This window comes from Scophthalmus maximus, chromosome 21 (genome assembly GCF_022379125.1).
Source record: "Scophthalmus maximus strain ysfricsl-2021 chromosome 21, ASM2237912v1, whole genome shotgun sequence".
NCBI lineage: Eukaryota > Metazoa > Chordata > Actinopteri > Pleuronectiformes > Scophthalmidae > Scophthalmus > Scophthalmus maximus.
The window spans coordinates 3108922-3134503 of NC_061535.1; the positions used below are offsets into that span (position 1 = coordinate 3108922).

The 25582-nt window shown below is 43.9% G+C and overlaps 3 protein-coding genes and 1 non-coding gene across 8 annotated transcripts; 2 read left to right on the top strand and 2 right to left on the bottom strand.

Moving 5' to 3' along the window:
* Positions 1 to 2: 2 nt before the first annotated feature.
* On the bottom strand, positions 3 to 6371 carry ppp1r42 (protein phosphatase 1, regulatory subunit 42). Of its 4 annotated transcripts, none has more exons than XM_035619889.2 (9): positions 6349 to 6371; positions 4574 to 4787; positions 4316 to 4482; positions 4078 to 4216; positions 3013 to 3129; positions 1243 to 1360; positions 1019 to 1138; positions 600 to 722; positions 3 to 390 (listed from the first exon to the last, which is right to left on the bottom strand). In XM_035619889.2, the coding sequence occupies exons 2-8, from the start codon at positions 4697 to 4699 to the stop codon at positions 646 to 648; spliced, it is 864 nt and encodes a 287-aa protein (XP_035475782.1). In that variant the 5' UTR covers positions 4700 to 4787; positions 6349 to 6371; the 3' UTR covers positions 3 to 390; positions 600 to 645. The 4 variants fall into 4 exon arrangements, with proteins under 4 accessions (XP_035475782.1, XP_035475781.1, XP_035475780.1 ...); XM_035619888.2 differs by lacking the exon at positions 6349 to 6371 and adding an exon at positions 6193 to 6342; XM_035619887.2 differs by lacking the exon at positions 6349 to 6371 and adding an exon at positions 5689 to 5846.
* A 152-nt stretch (positions 6372 to 6523) lies between these two features.
* cops5 (COP9 signalosome subunit 5) lies at positions 6524 to 13860 on the bottom strand. Its single transcript, XM_035619886.2, has 8 exons — positions 13461 to 13860; positions 12967 to 13201; positions 11617 to 11745; positions 11134 to 11199; positions 10817 to 10902; positions 10552 to 10663; positions 9513 to 9661; positions 6524 to 8332 (listed from the first exon to the last, which is right to left on the bottom strand). The coding sequence occupies exons 1-8, from the start codon at positions 13595 to 13597 to the stop codon at positions 8242 to 8244; spliced, it is 1005 nt and encodes a 334-aa protein (XP_035475779.1). The 5' UTR covers positions 13598 to 13860; the 3' UTR covers positions 6524 to 8241.
* Positions 13861 to 13871: 11 nt separating this feature from the next.
* On the top strand, positions 13872 to 25568 carry LOC118291558 (centrosome and spindle pole-associated protein 1). Of its 2 annotated transcripts, none has more exons than XM_047329983.1 (30): positions 13872 to 14183; positions 14603 to 14701; positions 14789 to 14870; positions 14966 to 15063; positions 15152 to 15232; positions 15972 to 16073; positions 16258 to 16613; positions 16721 to 16801; positions 17265 to 17338; positions 17451 to 17550; positions 17667 to 17724; positions 17970 to 18133; positions 18228 to 18352; positions 19282 to 19375; positions 19658 to 19775; positions 20090 to 20237; positions 20325 to 20456; positions 20595 to 20665; positions 20762 to 20905; positions 21029 to 21172; positions 21268 to 21369; positions 21482 to 21542; positions 21683 to 21809; positions 22788 to 22927; positions 23490 to 23627; positions 23795 to 23829; positions 23966 to 24029; positions 24512 to 24609; positions 24696 to 24840; positions 25029 to 25568. In XM_047329983.1, exons 3-30 carry the CDS (start codon positions 14822 to 14824, stop codon positions 25220 to 25222), a joined length of 3243 nt encoding a protein of 1080 aa, XP_047185939.1. In that variant the 5' UTR covers positions 13872 to 14183; positions 14603 to 14701; positions 14789 to 14821; the 3' UTR covers positions 25223 to 25568. The 2 variants fall into 2 exon arrangements, with proteins under 2 accessions (XP_047185939.1, XP_047185940.1); XM_047329984.1 differs by having other exon boundaries at positions 19282 to 19369.
* trnar-ccg lies at positions 15510 to 15582 on the top strand. Its single transcript has one exon. It is a non-coding gene; the product is annotated as a tRNA-Arg (tRNA).
* Positions 25569 to 25582: the final 14 nt, after the last annotated feature.

The window sequence follows — 25582 nt, forward strand, 5'->3', positions numbered from 1 at the left end:
AAAATATTAATTCATTGTTTATTGTTTTCTGCCTAAGTGTAAGCGATATCATCCGTATTGACCTACATTTGTAACAATGATAACATCTTAACATTTGCACTTGTTGTGACCGTAGAAATGTAATTTATTTTGAAAACAGATAAAGCACATAATCCACTAAAGGTCGAGGATACTGCAGTGCCTCTACAGAGCAATGGACCTCACACCAAGTGGATGTCACTAACTTGCAAAATATATAGTAAACATAAAATATATAGTAGAAAAGATATGCAGCTGTTATGACCACAGAGTCTCAATAAAGTTGCAGCACTGTTAGTCCTGAGCTGTGGGGGTGGAGAGTTCATCAGCCACATTACTCCGAAGCCCACTCAGGAATATTTCACGTCAGCCCTAAGAGATTGGATAAGATCGAAAATGATCAGATTATGGTTCAGCAATCACAGAACTGTTCTCCTACAATTTCTTCAGCTTAAATTTGAGTACATTTTTAATGGCGATTCACAGCACTATGATGTAGCATGTACATTCTGCGCAACAGCTGGTGGTATATGATTTAATAGATACAACGATAAGAATTCAGTCAAAAAATGTGCACCCACGTTTACTGAGCTCTGTTTGATCCACGACACGGGGCCTGAGAGACTGCTATGGCCTCCACCTCTGCATGCTGGCGTGGCTGTAGACGTGACCAGGATGTGGACTCAGACCTGTGTTCAAGTCATCTGGAGTGTAAACAAAGTCAGAGTAAAACTGTGAAATGTGTAAAAAAAAAACTAACCCAGCATAATGAGTGAAGAATGATGAACGTGGTAACAACAAGAAAAACCACCACGAAAGCCTTTAAAAATACAGTTTAACGTAAAGCTGTTGTAGCTATTTCTCATTACAGAGAGTATCCATATTGTTGATATGTTCTTAAATAATCAATACACACATCAAATCCAAGATGTGGCCATGCATCAAGGATGGTGAATAAAGAGCGTGACAATTAAAAAAAGTTCAGAGTTCAGTGACTCACCTGTTGACAGTCCAGCCAGCATGTGTGTGTTGTTCTTTTTCTTCTTGCCGTCTTTGGATGCTTTCCAGTTGACGAGGAACTGTCTGGTCATCTCTTTAATTTCCCTTCCATCAAAAACTTCTGCAAAATTGTGTAAAGGATGAAAACAAATACTTATTTTGATTGTGTATTTTGGTTTAACAAGTGAGGATGCCATTGAGTGAGACAATGAGTGATTTTTTTACCGAGGCTGGTGCATGCGGTGATCAGGCGGTCTCTGTACTTTGGTGTTTTACACACAGGGTTTCCTCTCAGGTCCAGCTGAAGCAGCTGAGGCCAGACTCCAATCACATCCTCCAACTCCTGAACAATGCACCAGAAAAAGAGAGATCACGTGTTTTGTTTTTGTTTCAACCGCTAACGTTTTAAATGCCACGCTCGGTGACTTAACAGTGAACAACATATTTGAACACATTTTTCCAATATGATAACTAATCAGAGACATACATCAGAATAAACCTTTTAAAGACGCTGTGAAGGCGAATGGTAATGTGAAGTACAAGGGCCGGGGGAAAGTACATAAACAACACATCAGTCTATTTTAATAAACAGTGTCGCCGGTGTCATGTAACTACAAGTTTTCTCCTGGGGGCGTTGTGAGATTGGCTCCTCCAGCCAGTTGCCTGCAGTTGTATGTTTATCTAAAGGCACATTAATCCAAGCCTGGAAATATGAATACTCTCTGGACACGCTCTGATTGTTCATTGCCTTCCTGTCTTGGCCAAAGCGCTTCCACTTTTCCAGCCCGTGCTGCAATCAGTTCAGAGGGGACCCCCGAGCGCCGCGCGCTCCCAGGCTTTGATAAATGATCGTGTCAGGGCCGTCACTCAGAAGGCCCTCGCCGAAGAGCAGCCCAGCCCCAAATTGCCCCCAACGCGGGGGTGTGGAGAACGGCAAAGGCTGCATACTCACTGAGCTTGGCCGGCTCGCTCGCCTGGACTAATGATGGGCCAGTTATGAACCTGTATTTGACCAGGGCTTCGATTCCCCTGTCCTCTCTGCCCTGTGCACAGCTAACGGCCTCTGAAGACGCTCCCCATTTGTCACCCCGGGCTGACTGCCTGTCATAATCTATTTTAAAAAATCCATAACGGTTTCTCTGGATTCTGACCGAACGGCGCAGAAGAAGGGACTGATCCTTTGGAGTGCTGTCTTTGCAGAATCAATAGTGGCAGATGGGTTGTATAAATTATAGGAGATATCTGCAAAAAAATGACACGTGTACAACAATTACCTGCATCAACATTCTCAAAAGCCGATCGTTTGTGCTGAGAAACTAGCCCCAGCAAAGTAGTCAATTATCAAGTGCTTTCAATGTGTCATCTGGGCGTTAAATACTACTCGAATCCCTTTTAAATGAAGACCTCAACCTTTTTCTGTTAACAGATCAATTCACAAACAGAAAAATAGCTTGCTATCAGAGAATGAGCCTTAAAAAAACAGGCAGATCATTTTCAAACGAAGGGAGCGAGCATAAATCATATCTCTGCCTCGGATGAATCTCCCATGAAGTGAAGTAGCGGCGGTTTAGGGTATCAAACGGAGGATTCTAAGGCGGAGAGGAAAAAAAAAACAGCCTCCTAAGGAAAAGGAGAAACTTGTGCTTGTTTAAAGCTGTCAGCGAGGAAAGTCTCAGGGGGGAAAGGGCTGGTTGATTTGTTGAATAATTCTGACCCTGTGCAAGTCATGGAGACTGGGAACCTTACGGGCAGGATTTGCAGGATTTGGTTTTTTAGGACCCTGCTCTCCATATCATTTCACGCATCACAGCAGAAAGCTGCAGAACAATATTAACGACAACTTGATCAACTAATACGTGTTGTGTTGACTTTAATGTGGTGCTGTTTGCTTTGACTTTACAGTGCACGGCACACAGTCAGTGTCCAGCTCTGTCACACTGGACACGGATTCTTGAATTGCAACTCGTTTCACAGACACCTGAATCTTATGCTTACCTCCGTGTTGCGCAATTTATTGTCAGCTGCAGTGAAACTGTGGAGTTTCTTCAGCACCGCCAGGTCCCTGACATCATCCATTTTGTTGTTATTGATGTTCAGGACACAGAGAGATCCCTGTGCAAAGAAATCAGATTTCATTTCATACAGTTAACGCACAATGGCAGAATATTACTAATAAACATTGTATTGTGGACTATGAAGAAGCCCCAAGAGAGGAGGAGGTGGAGAAGGAGAACATCAAGCTTCATCAAGCTACACTTCAACAATATACTGTTATTTAAACAAACGTAGCACAACTTCCCAGAAAAAGGCAAGCACAAAGTACATTAACATGTATTTATTGTGGACACACTCAAAGTTAACACTACTGTCTACAACATCCTATTCATCTGAGCATTTCTTTTAAACAACAGCTTCTGAGAGAAATAATATTTGTGTCTGTGCCCAAAATAAATGTAAACTTCATGGTAAAGTTTCTATCTTTTTCTTTGTTTTCGATCCATTTGGATTAGGCATATACATTTGCCCTCTTCATACGCCCGGACCACTAAGACCACGTCTAAATCGCACTTGAGATAGTGCCGCTGCTAAACATTCACCTCGGTTTTTGAAGTTCTGCAACGGCGCATTTATAAAAAAAAAAGCTGGAACTCTTTAAATTTGCACAGCAATTTCTTTAATTATCAAAACAAACAAGAAGCTGAGACTTTTTGGTGTGTTTATCCATGGCCCGGGCCAGAAAACGAAGCAAACAGAGCCAACTGATTTGTCAGACCAGAGGGAGCAACAGAGGGTCTCTTTGACATCATCAAACCCAGCGCAAGATTGCTTTTACGCGGATCACTCGTCTCTGAGAAATCTGAGCTCTTTTACACTCGGTGTGATAACCTACCGGGTTGATGCACCACACACATCCTTTTGTATAAAGAGTTCCAATGGGGCTTTTCTCTGAGCTTTTGATTACTTCAAAAAATATATCTATTTTAAGTGTGTATGGACCTTTTTTCTCTCACCCCCTCCTCATACTACATTTGTGCTGAACAGGGTAAAAATAGGTCATACAGCAAGTGAGAGGAGAGTCCTGGGGTCAAAGAGCAACTTCTCCCCTGGTGCCAGCTTCTGGTTCTCCAGATGAAGCTCCTTGAGCTCAGTCAGCCGCTCTAAGCCCTCCACCACCGCAATCCTGTTTCCACTGAGATACCTGCAGTGACCAAAATAAACCACACACACAAACACGTTTACAGGAACTTTAATGCGAGGTCCATGATAAAAAAACAATCAGTTAAACCTGTCTACTTACAGTTTGGAAAGCATCCGCAGATTGGAGAGGTTGTCTATGTGAGCGATGCTGTTGTTCTGCATGTACAGGTGGGTGAGGTTGGAGGCAAAGCCCAGGTTGCAAATGTCTGTGATCTGGTTGTCGTACAGGTAAAGGACTGTGAGGTTTCTGCACGTGGAGATATCACCCTGAAAATGAAATTTTAAAAATGTGGAGGCACATAAGAGTCAGAAAGGCACAGGAATCAAAAACACTTACAGTTCAACAGTGGACACTTACGATATCTTCAATATTCTTGCTGGAAAAGTGAAGGTGTGTAAGCGTCCTGAGGTACTCCGGGAGGCCCTGTTTCTTTTTGAAGTGGTTTCTGGATTTAGCGATCAGGTTCACGTTCAGCTGGGCCATGGTGGCTCATCACAGACGCCCCTTCAGAGAGGATCCTTTTCAGCGTCGGCCAAGCGCGGAGCCCGCAGCAGTGACACCGGCTGTCTGACTGCGAGGGGAAAAAAACGGACACATTTGAGCAGGAAAAAGACCAGTGTTAACTTATCTATTAGTGGCAAATTGCCTCGGCGTTTGTGATCAGAAATGACAAACATTGACCTTGCACCGAACTGTAAATGGCCCTAAAACATAACTGTCAATTCACAATTAGGGATAATTAATGATCATAAAAAAACACCACTGCTCTTGAGGAAACTTGCTGATCTCAATCTGTGTTTGAGTGGTCGATTCCCCCAAGCAGGGGGAATTCAGCACCCATGGGCCTTGTATGTTATCTTGACCTGACACTTGTTTCATTATACGAATGGGCATTATTATAACACCACCTCTTAATCTGCCATGTGTGCTACAGCAGTCAGTGAGTGTAGTCGGTAGAGAGGATGGGTGAGAGGTGTGACAGGACAGCAGCAGGTCTTTTCCACACTTGATCTCGAGGCGAAGGGGCCGAGGTTGAGGGGAGACGAGAGGCCCTGATCGATCGGGCAGAGCTGCAGTATGGACAGGAGCCATCGGACTGGGCTGAACTCACACATCCTCGGGGAGAGTCTCTTGGGAACAAGCAGTTTATCACTGTCAGACAAAGTGCGACACTCCCGAGGGGAGTCAGCGTTACGTCCGGTCCGCGAGGCCATTGTTGTTAATAACCAGAGGAAGATGGTGACGACTTCCGCATTTAGTTGGAGAAGCCCCAGGAAAAAAGGAAGTGTATTATGAATTTAACATTGCCCCGGGTTACATTACATGATATAAGTAGGCTAACTTTAGGGCTAGCTTAAAAGCTGTCATAGCTGACTCGTTGGCGTCTTCTTCTATAACTAAGTGTAGCGTGAATGTCCTCACTGTTTGTGGTGGATATGTGAACGTGTGCGACATGAACCGAACCCTCCTACCTCTCGGGTCGATTGCGAACTTCTGCGAAGGTGCAACGCGGAGAACAGAGTCAAGTGAGGCCGCTCTGTTTGGGGCCATAGGAACGCCGTTGCCGTGGAAACCGCGGAAGCAGCGAGCCAGTGACCAACACCGGCGAACCGGAAGTGAGCAAATATCTCTGCTGTTTGTATTTTAGTTGCTAAACTGAAAATCTTCAAAACAACAACAACAAAAAATTGATAATTAGTGGGCTTGACGAAAGGGAGTGGCTACTGAAACGCTGCTCTATTATTATAAAACCCCACAATAATGCTTTGGAAATATATTTACTATATTTTAGGAGTTCAACTATTTTGTAGATTGCAACAACACTACAAAATAGTGTTGTTGCAAAGTGGGATTTAAAATTCTTTTTTTTTTTTAAAAAGTAACAAGTAAAAATAAAAATTTGGCTCTAATAATACACGTGAATCCAAATCATATCCACTGGACTCTTAAAGTGTCTGCAAAGCATATTTTCTTACTTGCGTCTCTTTTTTGCAGCTAAGAGGGCATTTCTCCAACCTACTACACGTCCACGTGTCTGTCTATCTGTCGAGGTCACCGTCGTGGGGGAGGCAAGGGAGACAGCGCCTCCTCAGAAATGTGAGGGTAAAAAAAAGAAGGAAAAAGAGCCTTACGTGATGACAATAAAACTACATTCAGTTTGAGATTCTCTGTGTATTAACTGAATGAAGACGGTCCGGGGTTTTGCCTGTCGTGGATGACGTCACGGTGTGAGGTCATACAGCCATCAAAGAGGCTTGAAAAGGCTTCGCCTGCCTTGGTGGGGGAAAAAACAACAACAACAAAAACAACAATCAAAATTCAGTTCATTGCTGTTGTCAGGTAGAATTCCGCATCTCTAAGATAGTAAAGGGAAACTGAGGGGATAGCATGTCAGGACCACCACACTCTTCTCTCCCAGTGACCCCTGCATTGTTAATCCACATCATGCCATGACCTGGGTTTCCTGTGAGGGAGTGACCCGCCGCCACTCATGCGGGACCACACGCCTGAGAGGAAGTCCAGCACCTCCAGGCTCCCAAATTCTTTAAAAAAAATATATTAATGGCGAACGTACTTTGTCATAACAGAATTGCTTAATGTTAAAAGGCGAAAGTAAAAAGAAATCCACGGCTAATGGACTTTTTTGGCTGCCCACAATTTGACTTGATTCGAATTAACATACATGTTCCTATCCCACCTTAAGTCATGCATACAAATGTCCATCTGGTGATAATCACGATATTTCCATGTCTACAACGAGTTCAACATGTTTTCGCAGTTCTTAAATCACCATGAAAGACCGAACATTAGTCAGAACTATTTTAAAAGTGCATACTCTAAATATTTTCTCAGCACTGTGACAGTCATCCATGTAATATATTTAAATATCTGGCAAAAAGACATTGGCTCTTCAGTGAGACCATCTGGGCCTGTAAACCTGTATTACGATTTTAAAAAAGTCCAAAATTGCATTAAATATAATATAATAAGTTTGCTTTTCCTAAAGCACTACTGAACACCCTCAATTTAAAGACTCGCCTTTAGAAAATCATTAAAAGAAGTGGTGCCAGAGCTCATGCACATGAGACAAAACAGACACCTCCTCTGCCCCACTGGGACTCTCCCCTTTGCAACACATGACATCAAAAATATACATTTAGCCATTACAATATCATGAAAAAAAAGACGTGACACAAACCCAGGCCACAGCAGCTGTCTGTAGAAAAAAAAAAAGAGGCAGAGAGTTGGTGTGTCTGCTCCGATGGAGAGCAGACGCGTCGGGTGAATAGACTCCAGTGTGTGCGGCTTCTGTTTCTGCACTGCATCACTGCCACACCACCAGCTGACGGACCGGCCACTCCGCCGGACTGTGTACCACGGAGAGCCAAACTTTGCTTGGGAGTGACTCCGCAGAGACGTCCCATACATGGCAGCCGATTCCCTCTGAGCCTGTGCAGAAACGTGAATTTGTTGTTCCATTATGTAACGCTGTCACAGACTGCGCCTTACTGACTTTGACTGCTCCTCGGTCGGGCTGCGTGTTAAATGTGACCGTGGTGTTGTAAGTAAATGCTGGGCTGCAGCAGAATACAGGTCCTATGTGTAAAAAAAATATTTTTTGGGCCACAGACAGAGCATGAAGGGAAACAATAACGCAGTGCACCGTAGGAATCTGTATTATATCTACATAGGACTGAATACGTGAAGACAAATGTCAAATCTATACCCCAGTGAAATTCTTCAATTTCCCAGATACAGTATTTTCTCATGTTGCATAATACAGACCTAAATAAACTCATCTAATTTGGTTTTAAAAAGTAAGAAATACATAGACTATTTGCATTCTGTATTTTTTATTTTTTGGAGGGGGGGGGGGGTCCTTAGCTACTTCGAAGAAAAAAAAATTTGAATAAAAAAGCACTCCCAAGAGATAATCTTAGCAGTCAAACCATAAACCAGTAAGTGCGAAACATGCACAAGAAAAACATTTCCAGGAGAGATCCACATCAGCTTGGAGCTCAGGTTCAATTGCCTGATGTGTTGATTTGGTTGAAGAGTTTGTCCTTAATGACCTGAGACATCAGGCCGTGGATCGCCTCGATGGTCGTCTTGCAGCTATAAACAAAGCACAGAGAAAAATGGAGATTAGTAATTTATAATTACCCCAAGCTAAACAGATACAGCATACAGAGATGTAACATCTATACTGGATATCGTCACTGGGAGATTTCTAACAGCAGTAAAAAGTGGAAGTATTGTTTGTAGTCATTTGTCTCTTCTTGTGAATCAGATATTACTAAAAATACTGTTAATAAACGTATTAAGAAACTGAGTTTGGTTGATCTTTTGTTTGGTTTGAACCACAAAGATATTTAGTCAACATTAGAAGGTCAAATAAATTGGAAAGTACTAATGTTACATGGTTTAAACAACTCCACAGCAGAGCTGCAACAGTTAATTGATTAATTGATTAATAAGCTGCTGCTAAATTAATAGTAATTTTTATAAAAGAAAAAATCTAAATTCTATGATTTCAGCTTCTTAAATGTGAATGTCTTTGCTCCTCTATGACAGTAAAACTAAATATCTTTGGTGTGTGAGGAAAACAAAACATCATCTTGGGTTTCGGGAAACACGATCGACATTTTTCATCATTTTGTGGACCAAACAACTAATCGATTAATCAAGAAAAATATTGACAATGAAAATAACCGTTAGTTGCAGCCCTACGCCACAGACCATAAAATGGTTAAAAGATGAGTCAATAAGTCCATTGACGGAAAATTCATCATTAACCATTATTTTTTATTATTAAATAATTGATTGCTTGTTTGAATCACTCTTTCATTTTATACCACTGTAAACTCAACCTCTTTGGGTATTTTTCATTGTTATCTGACAATTTATATACAAAAAGATTATTTGATTTGTGGATCACATAATCTGCAGATTATTATATATTAAACAATAATTGGGTTGTGGTCCTGAATCAAACGTTGAACAAAAGTCTGAAATTAAAAGAAACAAGCAAGAATTTCATTAAATGATTATGTTAAATAATAATGGAAGCATTGTGATATTGGGTTATAATTAACATAAAGACTAGAATGTATTATAAACAAATACTTTACATCACTGTGGTAACAAAATATGATGAAATTAGATAAAAGTTAAACCATCTACTAATTTCTTTTTAGGATGTTCAGTATAGAGGAAACAATGGGGAAGCAGGCTGCAGCCACAGACAGCACTGACATCATGGTGGCCACATTTTTTTTTAAAGAAAAACATTTACCTGTCACGTGTCGCTTTGGCCAGTTTGTCCTCAGACTTCCTGTCATGTGTGTCCAGCCCCAGCATGAAGCTGCCTCTGCCCAGCTGAGCCTCCGACTGCTCCAGCTTCTCCGACAGGTCAAACACCTGGCCTGTGGTGTAGTCCGAATTCTGACCATCCAGCGCGCACACACACACACACACACACACACACACACACACACACACACACACACACACACACACACACACACACACACACACACACACACACACACACACACACACACACACACACACACACACACACACACACACACACACACACACAGACAGACAGACAGACAGACAGAAGCCAATTCATGCACAATTTGAGAACAAAAGCTAGATAACAGATTTCCCACAAAGAACAAGGTTTCTTTGCAGAATTGACAACTAAAATCGGTGTAAAAAGCTGTAGGATCACTTTGTGTGTCGTGGTGAATGAAAAGAAGTCAGAGGAAAGTTTGCTTAAGGTGAGGCCATGTTTTGAGTGGAAAAGGTAATTAAAACACAATGACACGGGGGGCCCCGACTCGGGCGACAGTGTAGCAACTGACAAAGCCCGTCATCCATGGAGCAGCTCGTTCTTGACATCTAGTCAATTCATCTTCATCCAGAATGCCAAAAGAGCCAACTGTTTGGATAAGCCCGATGCCTGTTCAGACTGTTTAGTCAAGCTCGGCACAGACTGACTGCAGCCACAATGGGAATTCACATGAGGAGCTTTCGATCTTTAGAATGAAATCCCGGGGCGAGAGGAGAGGATCCACGTTGAATCGCAACAGCGTCTGTATCAGCTGACTCACGTCCAACTTCAATACTTATATATATTCCTTGTTCAAAAGTTTAAATTGAGCTTATTACTAACATCAATAAACAAAGGAGCTTTGCTTAGAGGCTGCAATAAATCACGAGATCACAGGCTGATGACCGCACGTCTCAATGAGTTATAGAGTAATAATTAACCATAAATCAAAATGTCAAACAATTAGCGGGCATTTTTGAGTTGCCCTACTCACCGTGAGGAGACTGGAAGAGCTCAAAGTATTGACCCAATATTTATTCCAAAGGAGTTCCAGCAGCTTTCTATCGAGGGAGGACTTAAAGTAAGTGACCTCCAAGGCGTAATACCTAAGAAAAAAAATTAAAAGAAACATCAGCTATGTACAGTATGCAGCCATACAGTAAGAAGTACAGTACAGCAATCAAGGGAAGCATTCCATTTACATAATGTGTGTGTTATGTTGGTATTCAATATGGTAACAACGTAAATAATATACTCACTGTTTACAGTGTACACCAAAGTCTTCAATCTTGTTCAGAGGAATTGTCTGATATTCTGAGGGTCCTTCATCGGGAGGTTTGTAACCCTGAAAATCCAAAAGATTAAAAATGCTGAGAAATGACAACAGAAAAAAAAGCTTTCCTATAATGACACAAGGTCATCACTACACTAACAAGGACTCAATTGATGAGATAGACAGGCCATATAACTAATACAATTAAGAACTTTAAATATGAACAAAAACACAAGAGCAAAAGAAGGATTAGTAGCACATTATTTGATCACGTACTACTGCTATATAAAGCCTTTGCTTTACCTTTGGGTAGGTTCTGAAGGCGCCAAGGTTGACTTTCCCCGCAGAAATGGTCCGAGTGGGGTCAATCTGTAGGAAGCAAGATACAGTAGAACAGGAAAACAGTGTCAGGGGCGTATGAATCTCCAGGGACCACTCAGATCTGGCCACCAGGAACCCTTTGCCGTGGCTGTCAGTGTGCTGAACACACACACTTCATTACACCGTGCCCGTGGCATTTAAGCACCGCTCAGCCAAATGAAGTGTAAATAGCATATACGGTTGCAATAGCAAAATATTCATCTGCACTACACAGAAACCTACAACTCATCCATCAACAATCTGACCCCCTTCTCAGTTACACCCACAGCAACGTGTATTGTCAGACCTGGAAAGAAAAGAGCTTCATTTCCTGAATACGTCTTTAATGGGGCTCGGTTGAAAAGTCACTGCGCACACCACGTGTGTTTGACTTGAAATAACAAGGGTTACTGTTTCCTGTCTTACCACAACAGCCACGAAGGGCTCCTGAAATTGCTGGTTGAGCATCTGAGTGCTGACATCGATGCCCGACAGCCAGCATCCATAGCCGGGGTGACTGTGGTACCAGCCGATAGCGTTCTCCAGCCGGCCGACCTGAGGGACGAGAGAGGAGACAGAGGTTTGTTGTTTGAGACATGGAGCTTGTACTAGGTCACAATACACTAATAGATATTGAAAATACAAATAGAAAACAAAACAAAATATGAAAACATTGATTCAATATTATTATTGCTACAGAGAAGAAACATATCAAGGGCAACCATGACAGAAAGCATACTATAGCACGATCATTTGAGCTATGACTCAAGCAGAAATTAAAAAAAACAATATTGAACAATACTGTTGAGACATTGATGCACAGTATGGATAACCATCCACTCTCGCTGTATTAAAAATGTCATACTGCCATATTTATTTATAGTGATATGGTATATTTTATGGAAGACCAGTTGACAAACAGTTTATGAATAAAGTAGCCAGAAAGGAGAATGTCTGCTTCTGACGAATCCAGCAAATTAAAGACCTTTAACAGCACAATGCTTCTAATTTTATGTATGCAAAAACCTTATAAAAATGTTTCCCTACAGTAGTCCTGCTAATTGCTTTGTGACGGTGCCTACAAGGCAGTGCCTGAATACAAAAATACAACATAATTGAATAGTAGACCGTATGACGGGATTTTTTTGAAGGTTAAGGTAGAGAAATTCATATTCTCTGATCATGTTGCACAAAAAAAGGTACCGTCAGTGTATGTCTGATCTCACAATAGTCCCTCACAATATTTAAATATGGTGAATAACTAGAGCCCGACCGATATATCGGTTGGCCAATAATATCGGCCGATATGAGCCTTTCACAGAAATATCGGTATCGGACGATATTTTTGGAGCCTGATTGATATTATCGGCCAACTGATGAGCCTTTTAAATGTACATTTATGTTAAAAATGTTGGTAAAATTAATGGGTTTTTTTTTATTCAAGTTCTATTTATTTGGTTGTTTTCGTCATTTCTATTAGTTTTTTTATGCTAAAGTTAATGGTTAAACTGAAATATAAAGCCTCAATTAAATTTCTTTGTAATAAAGGTTTGATAAAGACATCTTAGAATATATATATATATATATATATATCGGCCGATGTATCTGTATCAGGAATCTTGCACTCCCTAATATCGATATTGGCGTCGGGCCCCCAAAAATCCATATCGGTCGGGCTCTATTAATAAGAGCTTCAGACATATATAGCAACATAACATAACTTTGAACAGAGGAGAGGTTGGTCCACTGGAGGTGAGTGGAAGTCAAGAGTCAGACCTGTTTGGCGTTTTCGATGTAGGCCGCCATGTACTCGTACGCTGCGGCCTGAGCGTTGACCCGGGTCTCGGTGCCCTCCACCGGCAGGGCGAAGCTGTCCATGATGATCATGGTCTCGCCGTCGACCTTCCCCAGCATCAGGCCCATCACCTCCAGGTTCCCCCCGGACCTGGCGTGCATCACCATCTTCAGCAGGGCCAACGCGGAGATCTTGCAGTACTTGAAGTAGTGGTGGCTGTGGGGGGGTCAAACAGAAAGTGACACAATATTAGGTACATCAGCTTTGATCTAGTGGGAGCATCTGTGAATACACACCACCCAGTTAGCTGCAGTACCGACGACAAACAACTGCTAGTTCATGGCCACGCAACGAATATGTTTACCAAGTGAACCGTGACATAACACCCGACACCAGAATTAAACAGTGAAAACCCCGTACTCAATACTACATAGATCAAATGCATCGACACCACACGACCCTCGCGATCACTCACTCCTTCGTCCATGGCTTCGCCGCGAGGATTTCTTGTTGTTGCTTTTTGTCGTACTTGTAAATCTCGTCTATGCTCTGGACTTCCTGCATGCTGTTCGACATGTCCCACGTTTTCTGCGCAGTGCTGCTCCCAGCCATGGCGACTTATGGCAGCACGACAACGGTTTATGCTCAAGTGAAACGAAGAAAATTGTTGTGTTTCTTTCAAGTATCTGATATCGTCCGTAGCAAGGCGAAGAGAAAGACGTCCATACAACTCAGGACGCCATGACACTGAATCATACCAATACACGCAGTCGCAATAACGGGGGGCGTTTGTGCTCATTTCACATACATATGTATGTACGGTTATATTACGATTGTAACATTAAAACAGAACCATATTTGTATCAATGTAATTCAGCCCGACGCGGTTTCTTCCGTGTTTAGCAGCGTTAAGAGTACAACCACCCCTCTCGAAGAGGAAAGATGGTTCAGTCTTGAGAGCACGTCAACCAACCGCTGGGGACACACTGCCACCTAGCGGCGCCTTTCAGAAATACAAGTACGCTTGTAAGAACCAGTCTATTATGGCTAGAATTGAAAAAGACGGGTTGTTTTTGCTCTCAAGCTTCCCGCACTGTGCTTCTGGAGGGGAGAATCTACATGACGGCACTGAATGGTCAACAACGGAACTAAATTCTTCTGGACGAGGCGAGGCTCGATGGGCTACGAAGACTAGTTGGTACATGATCACTAGTGTCGTTTAACTTGACTTCACACACGTGTCGTCCAAACCATTTTAACAAGCAGCTTTAAATATTACTAATGTCACAACCGTTTGCGGATTTGAAGTGTTTCAGATACATGTTTTGTTGTTTTCGGCCTTTGTGTTTGCTAGGTAATTAGTTCGCCTCTCCTTGGAGGACCTTTTGTGTCATAAGTTGCCCCTGGCAACGGAATGATGCTTTCCGCCTCGCCGACAGTCTAAACAAGACCATTTGCCAGGTTTTGGTCCGCAAATGATTTAAATACGAGCAGTATACTGTATACAATTCTATTTTTTATGATTTATAGTTATAGCTAGAGTTATAGCTCAGCATTTAAACAGGCAAACGACTTTTTAAAATTTAAATTAGCCATTATTTCCCATGTCGATTTCAGTGATTTCCTCGTTGGCTGTTCATGGAAATAGATGCAGATTGGACGTTTTTCGAGGACATTTAGAGGACACACGAAGATATATCATACATGCAAATAGAGGTAGGTAGAATATCTACGCTTTGAAACACCTTTATGATTGTTAATGAGCATATTGGTGTTTTAAACGAATCTAAATGTTCTCCACAGTGAAGAGCTGCTGATATAAATAACACTTCAAACATGCCTCCAGCATCAGCAATACAGGGAATAAACCCCAATGCAGACAGAGGTATAGTGCAAGCCTCTGGAAGTGAAAACAGGTTGCATTCTTTAAATATTCATAATACAATTTATGCGTTACCCTGTATATTCTCTGATTTTCAGGGTTGGGCATTAGTTCGCTGCTGGGAACAGACTATGAGAGGAAAAAACTGAAACTTCAGCAGGAACTTCAGTCGGACTACAAACACTATGTCACCCAGGTCTGACGATGCATTTGGAAAAATGAATGATTTTGTTGCATTTTGCTGACTCACCACCCTGTCCTTTGTTGCCCTACGATTCCCCCAGAAAAAGGATATGAAAACGAATGGACCTCACCCACAACCACAGGGTCTCTCCCTACCGATTGATGAGAAGACCTCAGCTAAGGTGTGACTGTATTTTAGTGTGACTGAGTCTCTCCACAATATTATTATTTTCTATGGAGGACAATAGCTGTGTATAGACATTTTTTTCTCTGGCTTTGGTAAGAGTGGCAACTCAGAAATAGTTGCATCAAGAGTTTTTCATAAGCACCAACGGACATGACAATCTGCAGTACCTCATCTATAGCTGATACTAAAAAGCTGATCATACAGTGCTTCATGTTCCATGGCAACCGTCTCTGTTTACATACAGATACATGTTAGGATATGAAGTCATATGTGACCCAGTGGCCTAATGGATAAGGTATCAGCCTCCGGAGCTGGGGATTGTGGGTTCAAGTCCCACCTGGGTTGGATAAACTGGAACTTCATTATATGAAGATCATCGTATTAATACTTCCTAATGCTGTCAATGTTGCAAGAAATTTCAGACCATTCTGCAATGTTGACTTCATGAAACAGATAAAAAAAGCTGTTCGTTATAACTGTAATACATGTCATTTGCCAACTTTATCTTTTTATTAAAATGTTTTAATTGTGTAAGAATTTTGTGTGTGGTATATGGGGAGTTTGGACTCACGGATTATAATATTTGAAAGACACAGTAAGTTTGTCTTATTTTCAAACATAATATTTTTATTAATCACTCAGATTCTACCACAGTGTTTGAAATATGCAGCTGGCGCCCTGCCTGGATGAACTGGTTGCTTTATGGACTTAGGCCGTATTTGTGTCTCTCACAGGAAAAGCTGAGAGAGGAGAGAAAAAAAGAATACAACCTCTTCCTCCAGGAAAAAGGTCAAATCGGAAGGTTGAAGAGGGGAGCACCTCCTGTCACGTCCAAGGTAATGAGAATAGTCAAACAACAACATCAACAACAACACAGTGCACATTGATAGATACGTTGTTGCAATAAAAGCATTTCTACTTTCTGACCAAAAGACACGCTTTGTGCTGTTAAACTTTTGTGGCACCTTGTTATAAAGTGCTTTTCAAATCAATGTTTTTCCACACTTTCTGCCTGAACAGGTTCAATCTTCAGATGCTGTACACACTTCTACTCCAGCTCCTCCCCCGACCGCCCTCTACACCCACACCAACACACTCCCTCCTTACAGGGAGCGCCCCGCGTCCAGGAGAGACGCCGCCACTCTGACCGAGGCAGTGGACGGCGTGAAGAGCCCAGGGACTTGGGACCCAAGCCATCGGCGGCAGCGGCGGCGTTGGCTCATTTACAGACCGACGGAGCCCTATAGCTCCGAGGAGGAGCCGATCACAGACAAAGAGGAGGAGCTGGAGTTTGGACGCCGGAGGAGAAAGGGCAGAAACACTCCAGAGGCCGATGTCAAAGAGGAGAGGAGTAGGAGAGAACACAGAGACAACAGGTGGAGCTTTTTTTTCCCTTTGTGTGATTTTCAGCAACTGGTATTCTTCTACTTCCATAGATTAGGGGCCAATATAGTAATATAGTTTCACCTGTCTCTCTCTATAGCAGAGCTCCTCAGGACATAAAGGAAGTGGAGGCCCCTGGTGTTCAAGATCTGAACAACTATGATTGGTTTTGGAAATCTGAGTAAGCAAGATTCATTTCTATGAATGATCCTAGACAACAACAGTTTTCACACACAGAAGTGGAGAGCCAATAGTATCCCCCTGGAAGGTCACGTGCATTTTTTCAATCAATAATCTACTGATGGAATGAGCCAATACAGGGTAACCGCAACACCAGGAAGGTATTGATTATCGCTGCCATACTTAGTTATCGCTCCTCAGAACTTCTCTCATGTGCTGTTGCATTTCATTGTGTCCGGTTTATGTCATTAAGTCGAGCTGCTGACTGGTACGTTGTTAATGTGAGGGGCGGTGATCGGGGGGCCGTCATTGGCTCAGCTCCCCGCTTCCACCAGAGGAGTTGGACTGATTGGAGAACGAGGCCTCACCCTCTGGACCAGAAAGCTCTGCAATCAAACTGTGCGGTTACTCTTATATATGTGTATCTTGTGAGTGTCTGGTTCTGTCTGTGTGTCTGTGTTCAGCACGAGTCCGGCTGCAAGACCCATCCATCCCACCAGCAGGGACAAAGCTGAGTTTGCTACTGGACTCCTAATTGGTAAATACCTGTCTTATTACACAATACTTTTGGACACACATTGACTTGCAGATGGAATTCGTCGCTTGAAAAATCTGTTCTTCAGCGTCGTCATTTGTCCATGACTCTGCAGGGGCAACGGGAGAGGAGCAGGCCGCCTCCCAGATGAGGAAAGAACAGTATAAGCAGGAGCTTCTGAAACAAATTGCAGAGGAGCAGAGGAACAAGATTAGGTAAGGACTGTATCCACTAAACAAACTATTTCTTTAGAGTCGTGTTTCAGCCGGCACATCAAGAGTCAACGAGACAGAAAAGAGAGGCGGTGATTTGCAATAGTCTTTGTTTTCAGGGAGAAGAAACTTGAGCTGAGGGTCGCAGCTACTGGAGCCACAGACCCTGAAAAGACGGTGAGCAGAACGACACAACACAACACAACCATCACGTTCATCACTGTCCTGCATTTGTCTTTCCGACAGTGGCTCAGTAAACTCATTTCACTATTTATCTCTGTCATGGATTATGATGATGATGATGATGATGATGAGGGATGTGATGGCACAATGAGCAACACCTCATCTTTTGAAGTTTTCTCAATAACCTTGTCACGTTCCTTTCTATGGTTGTCTTTTGCATCGACGCGTCACCTCCTCAGCCCGACCGAATCAAGCAGTTCGGGGCTGTAAATCGGCAACGAGGCGTTCCCTACGCGCTCGGGATGGATGATAGACCCACTGAAACTACAGAACAGAGAGGTCCCTTCAATGAGGACTACCACAGGGACTTCTACAACATGCTTGGAGAGGTGGCCGTCCCCAGGTAGTTCATTGCTGCTCTGTGTTCCCATACATGAGTGAAATTAACAATCCTGCTCTTAATTCATTGTAGTTTCTGAGATTTCTTTTCCCCCCAGGGTTGCAGGTGCTCCTCCTCCAATACCTCCCACTGTAACTGATGATTACAGGACCCCATATGATGATGCCTATTACTACTACGGGACAAGACATCCGTCGGATCCGGATCCTCCTCACTATCAGAGTATTGTTTTACATTTTACTTTTTGTTTTTTACAAAAAAAATATTACTTTAAAATAGATTTGCTCTTTTGTCTTTTACTGAAGATCCTTTTCATTCTGCTTGAAAGCACTGCTGTAGCTTTTGGTACTTTTGAAAGGTGCTTTGCTATATAGCAGACAGCCACAGGTTTAATTTCACTGTCAAGTATCAAGTCTGAATTGCAATGTGGGTTTTAAGTGCTGTCGACTGACAAACCGAAAGCATATTAACGTATTAACAATAATAAAAACAGATATTATGTTCACTGTGATGGATCAGCGACTGCATCTCCAGCAAGGTCCAACTCTTTGCAAGTCGTTTGAATAAAAACCAGCGGCTGCTCGGAGGTTGAAAAAAACCACTTACAGTGCTACATTATTCTATGGAAAATGGACAGCAGTTATGTGAAGTATAACCGTATGTGTAGTAATACTGGTTCAGTGTACAGTCGTTGCCGTTTCTAGTGTTTTCATGGTCATGAAGTGACTTACCAGCAGTATCTGTCACTTTCAGTTTAAATGGGAGTGATTCAGTAAACTCCCAGACCTCTCTGTGGAGAATCACCATCTATTATGGTGCCACTTTATCACCATATCAATGGCCAAGAGGACTAGGCAAAGCAGTTCATAAATCTCAGTTTTACAGCAGAACTGATTTTATTACTGGGGCGGGGGATACACACAGTTTATTGGATACGAGCTCAGCAGAACCAGATGGATCTGACTTCATCCAGCTGCTCCGTTTGGTTACATTCATTGCCATGAGAGTGACACTGCCAAATTTCTGGCCTGATCTGAGTTTGGTTTTTTTTGGTTTACTGTTGGAAAGGAAAGCTGGCACCGGGTGGCAGCAGATAGCTGTTGAATAGTGTGTGATTACACTCTTAGTGTTTTTGTATCATTCTCCACTAGATGTTCTGCCTGGGAGGGTGCAGCCGCCTGGGAATCTCCGGAGCCCTCCTCACAAACCCGCTGCTCTCAGACCCGGTCACCACAGCGAGTCAGTGTCAGTGTCCATCCCAACACTCTGATGTTTGCAGTAGAATGTTTGTTCATTCAGATGATAAATTCAGTGGTTTAGACCGTTTTGATATGTGTGTGTAACTGTCTATTCTTGAAATTGAAAAATCAATCTGCGGAGTGTGTCAGCGTTTACCTTTGTAAATGGTCGTGGAAAAGTTCTTCTCTCTTCCAGAAGATGGCCCCCTCGCTGCAACATGACTGTTTGTTGGTATTTCTTGTACACATGCTTTCTTATCTTTTGTCACACTGCCCGTCCTGCCTTCAGAGCAACGGAGCAGCAGATCAGCATGATGTCTCCGCTGCGTGTTGGAGAGCTTCCTGTTGACAAGTCCAAGCAGAAGAGGGAGAGTGCGATCAGCTATCAGGAAGCACTCAGGCAGCAGGTACAGTACCACATCAGGTGCATTGATATGTATCTCATCACCACAAACAGACCCGGAGCTTTCATTTGCAACAGCTGACTACTGATGATTGCTGCGACAGGAGACATGAACACATTTTTAAGGGCAGACCTCAATATTTTGACGGCTAGGAAGTAGATCGTGGTGGAGTCATGGGGCAAAGAAATGTATCCAGTTGCAAGACCAGCGGACAAACACAAACTTTGCACTCCAGTATGTCAACGGGGACAGCGGGCGGGGGCGGGGGGGGTCTCTGAGAGTGCATTCACTTTTTTTCTGCCACCCCTTGTGTCCAGATCAAAGAGAGAGAGGAGCGTAGAACACGAGAGAAAGAAGAGAAGGAGCAATACGACGCCAAGTTCGAGGCCCAGATGAAGGCGTACAACCCCTGGGGGAGAAGCGGCGGTGGCGCTCCGATTAAAGACCAAGAGGGCAACCTTTTTAGTAAGTTGGCCTTTCTCCTCCTCATGAAGATGACGACGACACATATGCAGCATGTTTAGTTACTCATAAATGCATCTGTGCTCTCAGGTGACTTGAAACAATTGCGCAGGATCAGCGAGGAGTCCCGCAGGAACCCTGGGTTCAAGAGCAGCGAGCGGACAGTCAACGGAGACTCTGCTGGAGGTGAAGCCAGGGCCCCCGTCTCCCACCGACTGTCAGGTATAGTGTTGTGTCTCTCTGGGCAAAGTCATGTGTCGTCCAGTTTATTCTGTGTACCCTGTGCATGTGTGTGTGCTGTACTCAGTGCCCTTCCTCAAGAGATGGATAAGTCACTTCCTGTCTCACTTATCCTTGCAGCGTTGAACGATCAGCCGACTCCCCCGCAGCTCAACGTGCAGGAGAAATACAAAGAAGCCCTGAAACAACAGGTGGGTCCCGGCCAAATGTGAATCTTTTTTACAACCACTTTAATGTGTCAGTGAATTGTCGGTGTAACTTTAGCGTGTCGACGCCAACGCCAACAGATAGAGGAACACAAAAGAAAGCAGGCGGACGAGAGAGTGAGACAGGCGATGGAGGAGGAGGTGGAGGAGAAGAGGGTGTCGGAGGAGAGGACTCGCATGCAGCAGAGGTACCAGGAGGAGGAAAGGAAGCAGACGAAGATCGTGGTGAGGAGTTCATCCCTTTGACCAAGAGCACTTCATCATTCCTCCCTCCTTCCTTGCAGTGTGCGTGGGGTTTCGGGACTGATTCGTTAGTGAGGGAGACGTTTGTCTTTGCGTTTTCCGCAGCTGGAGAACCAAAGTAGGATCAGAGAGCCTGCAACACGTCGGCAGGAGGAGGACAAGAAGGCGAGGCAGGAACAAGAGACTGAGAAGAAATATCCTCAGAGCAGCAGGGACAGGGAGGAGGAAACAGCGCCTTTGACTTATGAGGTACGGTGAGCCCGAGAAGACGTTGGTACGGCAGCAGCTTACATTTTCATTGAATGTCTCTGTCAAGAAGTGTGATTCTTGCTCATGAATTCAAGCAGAGAGAGCCATCTCCTCCTGTACCAGCCCTGCAGACGAAGCAGACGAACCCTGCGGCATCCAGACCGTCCTCTGTCGTGAGCCAAGTCTCCCCCAGGAGTGTGAGTCAATCACTCAGTGACTGATTGATGTGGATATTTTGACATCAAGGCCGTCATGGTGTAAATCTATGGGTAAAAAAGTTTTTTGAAATGTCCCCAATTTCCACAACAGGAGCGCTCGGTGTCGGCGCCACACGGCCGACCGGTCCCTGTGAAAACGCCCCAGCCACAGGGTGGGTCTGTCTTTCTCTGTCTGCCAGCCTCCCTAAAAATAAAATCCAATCCATGGCTGCTCGTAAAGCATAAACTACCACTTTATAGTTCCCGTCCTTGGCTCTCCGCCCCCACATCTCACTGCCCCTTCTTGCTTTAGATGGTCACCATGGAGTGATCCGAGAGCTGTCAGCCCTCCGCCGGTACCTGAGGAAGGAGCAGGAACAACTGGAGGTTCAGATGGGCCGAACAGATCGACAGGAGAGTCTCTACATCCCGCCCGTCAGGTAATAAGGTCAGACGCCCCTGAGCAGCAGAGGGTGATGTGATGTGATTCCATCACCTTTTTTTTTTCCCAGGCTAGAAATTAATAATTTATAAAAAACTATTAGATGTGATCTTCCTCCTTCAGGTCCGATTTCACCCTAATGCACAATGTGAAGACACAATACTAATTCTGTCTCGCGAAATGGCAATTTTGATTTGCTATTCCTGGTCCTAGGGCTTTCTCGTGCTCTGGACTAATGAAAGTGACCCAGGTCAAATTGGCTCCATCGGCTAATCTCCGTTAAGATTTGTTTCAGCGACTCATTACACCAGTATAACATAATATATATTGGTACAATCCCCAACAGGAAAATCATTTTTCTTTTTCCATCTGTCATCACCTTGCAAGTTCAGCAGGGTCAGCAGCAGTGCACGATCTAATAGGGAGTCAGGATCTTGCTTCACCAGTACATGTTGTTGCCTCTCGACGCATATATTGTAAAAAATCCCACCTGCAAAAAGGATTGATGCATTTACAAGCCGCTTTCAAACTCTCTGCTTATGGTTTATTCAAATGAACTCACCGCAAATGATCTGAGACGTCTGATGCCTTTGAACTGATGACAGTTCCATTGCTTTTCTTTGGTCACATACATACTGTACAGATGTTATTATATCTGTGTCATGCAAACCCATATGGACAATCCTTTTTTCCCTTCCAAAACATACATCTGGTATTGCTAAAACAAAACATGTGGAAAAGATTTTTAAAAAGAACAGAAACACAAAGAAGAAAATGAAGAAATCAAAAATCCCAAAGAACCATCTATGGATTTGTTACAATATAAGAAATGGATCTGGACGTGTTAGTCACTGTGCACAATGTGAAAGCATCCAGGATTATGTTCCCTTATTTGCCACATTTTTCGGAAAGACACTTGCATGTTTCTTAGAGGTTAGTTGCTCTAGTTTAAGTGCGGTTCCCCTCCGTTGCTCAGGCCCAGGAGACGACCCAGAGCTGAGGACTTTGAATCGGCGCGCCAGGAAGACGAGCAGCCGCCCACTGCGACAAGTCACTCTGTCGCTGCACGTGTGAACATGCAAAACATCAGGGATTTCAACCAGCTCAAATACAGGGGTAAGGAAAAACACTTCTACACTCAAACAACCCACTCGTCCATCTTTGAGGAAGTCCTTGTGCAGCCATAGTACAATTACCTGTAATTATAATACATCAGAACTTATGGTGTTGATGCAACGACAAGGGGACATGATCAGTGAGGTCTTAAATGCTTTAGAGGGGACGGCTCTGGATGCGTTTCCAGGCCGAGCTAATGCGGCCGGCGGTCTGAAAGACACACACAAGGAGCTGCAGCTTGTAAAACCAACAAAACAGGGAGAGATGCTAGTTTTATGACGAGCGGAATAAACCACAGAAATGGAACCTTACATTTTAAAAGCTGCAGTAGATCCATCGCCTGTAGACGAACCCTGATGGGATGAAGCAGGAAAGCCAGGCTGTGAAACTGCTGCGGAGGGAGACACTAGGGAAGACACACACAAATCTTTTAATACCATCACTCTTCTTCTCTTCCTGACCTCGACCTTTCTTATTCTTTATCACCAACCTAATGCGACTGTTGTGCAGCATCGGTCGAACAATACAACCCCCTCTTCTCACCTTTTCCCTTCCATGTCAGACTCAGCATCTCGGGAGGAGGTCCTTCACGTGTACCCCGACCCCCCCACTGACGCACAGAGTCTGGACATCCAACAGCAGGCACTCCTACGAGAACAGCAGCGCAAAGTCAGGCTCATGAGGAGGGAAGAGGACCACGGTCAGCGAGCAGACACACACACACACACACACACACTCACACACACACACACACACACACACACACACACACACACACACACACACACACACACACACACACACACACACACACTCACACACTCCTCATAAAAGTTCTTTCACTAATTGCTCCGTCTTTCTCTACAGACTTTTTGGACCAGCAACTGTGGCGTTATCTTTCTGTGAGTGGTCATCACATCATACATTAACAATGCATTTTCATTCCGACGGGGTCAGATGAGTCGGACTTGCTCGGCTTATTGTTAAGAGGATGTGTTTCACCGTTGCCCTTTTTAATTTTTTCTATCTTTTCTCCAGAGAAAAAAACCCGGGCGTCTCGTCCGCAGAAACTCCATGTTGCCATCTGAGAATGCTTTTATTGGTAAGTCTGGCAAAACACGTTCCTCTTTTCTTTTCAAGCAGAAAACCATGTGGCTCTTCTTCTTCTTCTAAGGCTCCAGATGTTTTACATAAAAGGTGACATGGCATTGGGGGGGGTCAGCTACATGCAGCCTTCACAATGCCACACGCCATCTGTCTCCGTGCCAGGTTCATGTACCTCTTTGTCCCTGTGCCAGGCTCACACCGTGGCACACGCCAGCTCTCGTCCGTGTCGCAGCTGTCGCCAACAGCAGGGTGCAAGGTGCTCGTGGCAGCTGCAGGGTGGCGATAGCTCGGCGCCAGGCGTCTGGGAGTGATGGCAGAATAGAAATTATTAAAAAAGCTTAGTGCAGGAAGGGAGTTAAACAAAAAAAACAGTTTGAAATATTTTTGCTGAATGGACTGATTTTCATCGTTTTCATATTACACTTCACTCTGTAAAGAGCTTTGTGTGTGATGATGACTGGCTGTCGGCTCTGTCAGATGTTTACAGCGGTGAAGATGTTCCTCAGCGGAGACCCCCTCAGCCCTCAGCAGAGCGCCAGGGGAGGACGCCCCCACGGAGGAGACACGACTGTGACGTACGACGCCGTAGACCTGGATTTGATGCGTTCACTGTTGAATCACTCGCGTCCCCTTCGTTTTTCTAACTTTACACCATCGACAGATTTCCGCGAATCAGAGGGAGCGTGACATCCAGCCAGACGCTCGGCCTGTGAAGTCATCGAGCGGTGAGCCTGAGGTCGGAGGCCACGACCAGCACAGCCCCGGGCGACGAGTCTCGTACACCGGTGAACACGACTGCAAATCAGGTGACGTGAAACTACTCTACATGCCTTTGCTCTGTCAGGAACTTTTATAAAAGACAAATGATCAAAGAACAAAAAGAAAAAGGGGAACAGGGAAGCTGATAACCCCAAAACATAAAAAAATACGTATTACATGTGTACAAAGTTTGAATTTCAAACCTGCTGTAATGTCCTTCCACTGTCCTCTCCAGAGAGGCTGTCTGATGATGAAGTGGACGTCTTGTCTCTGCGTTCTGCCCTGGAGAGGCGCGTCTCCATGGAGACCATTGCCACAGAGGCCTGGCTGCGACCGGGCACCTCGGCTGCTCTCAGACGCTCGGCCTGTAGAGAGAGGCCACACAGCAGGATGGATGCGCCGCAGCGGCTCACGCACCACATCACGTAGTTTGTCACCGGCTGACACTCGCCAACCTCCCTCTCCTGTGTGTCCGGGTGGAGGTTGTTAATGGTTGTTCACAAAATTTGTATCTTCAAAGTCTTATTAGTTATCAGAATTTGCTAATAATAAATATCCATGTCTGTTAGATTAGAGCAAAGTCGTTTGTTTCCCTCTCCAGGAAAAGAGCAGACTTTAGTTTGCAATACAGAATGAACTGCTCCGATTTAGCCCATGAACGCTTCATACATGTGAATGTATCATAAACATATGCACTGTACATTTTTGTGTTGCTATTTTAGTTTTTAAATTAATACTGAGAGTCTATTTTATAATAAAAACAATTTTAATTTCGTCCTGGCTGATTAT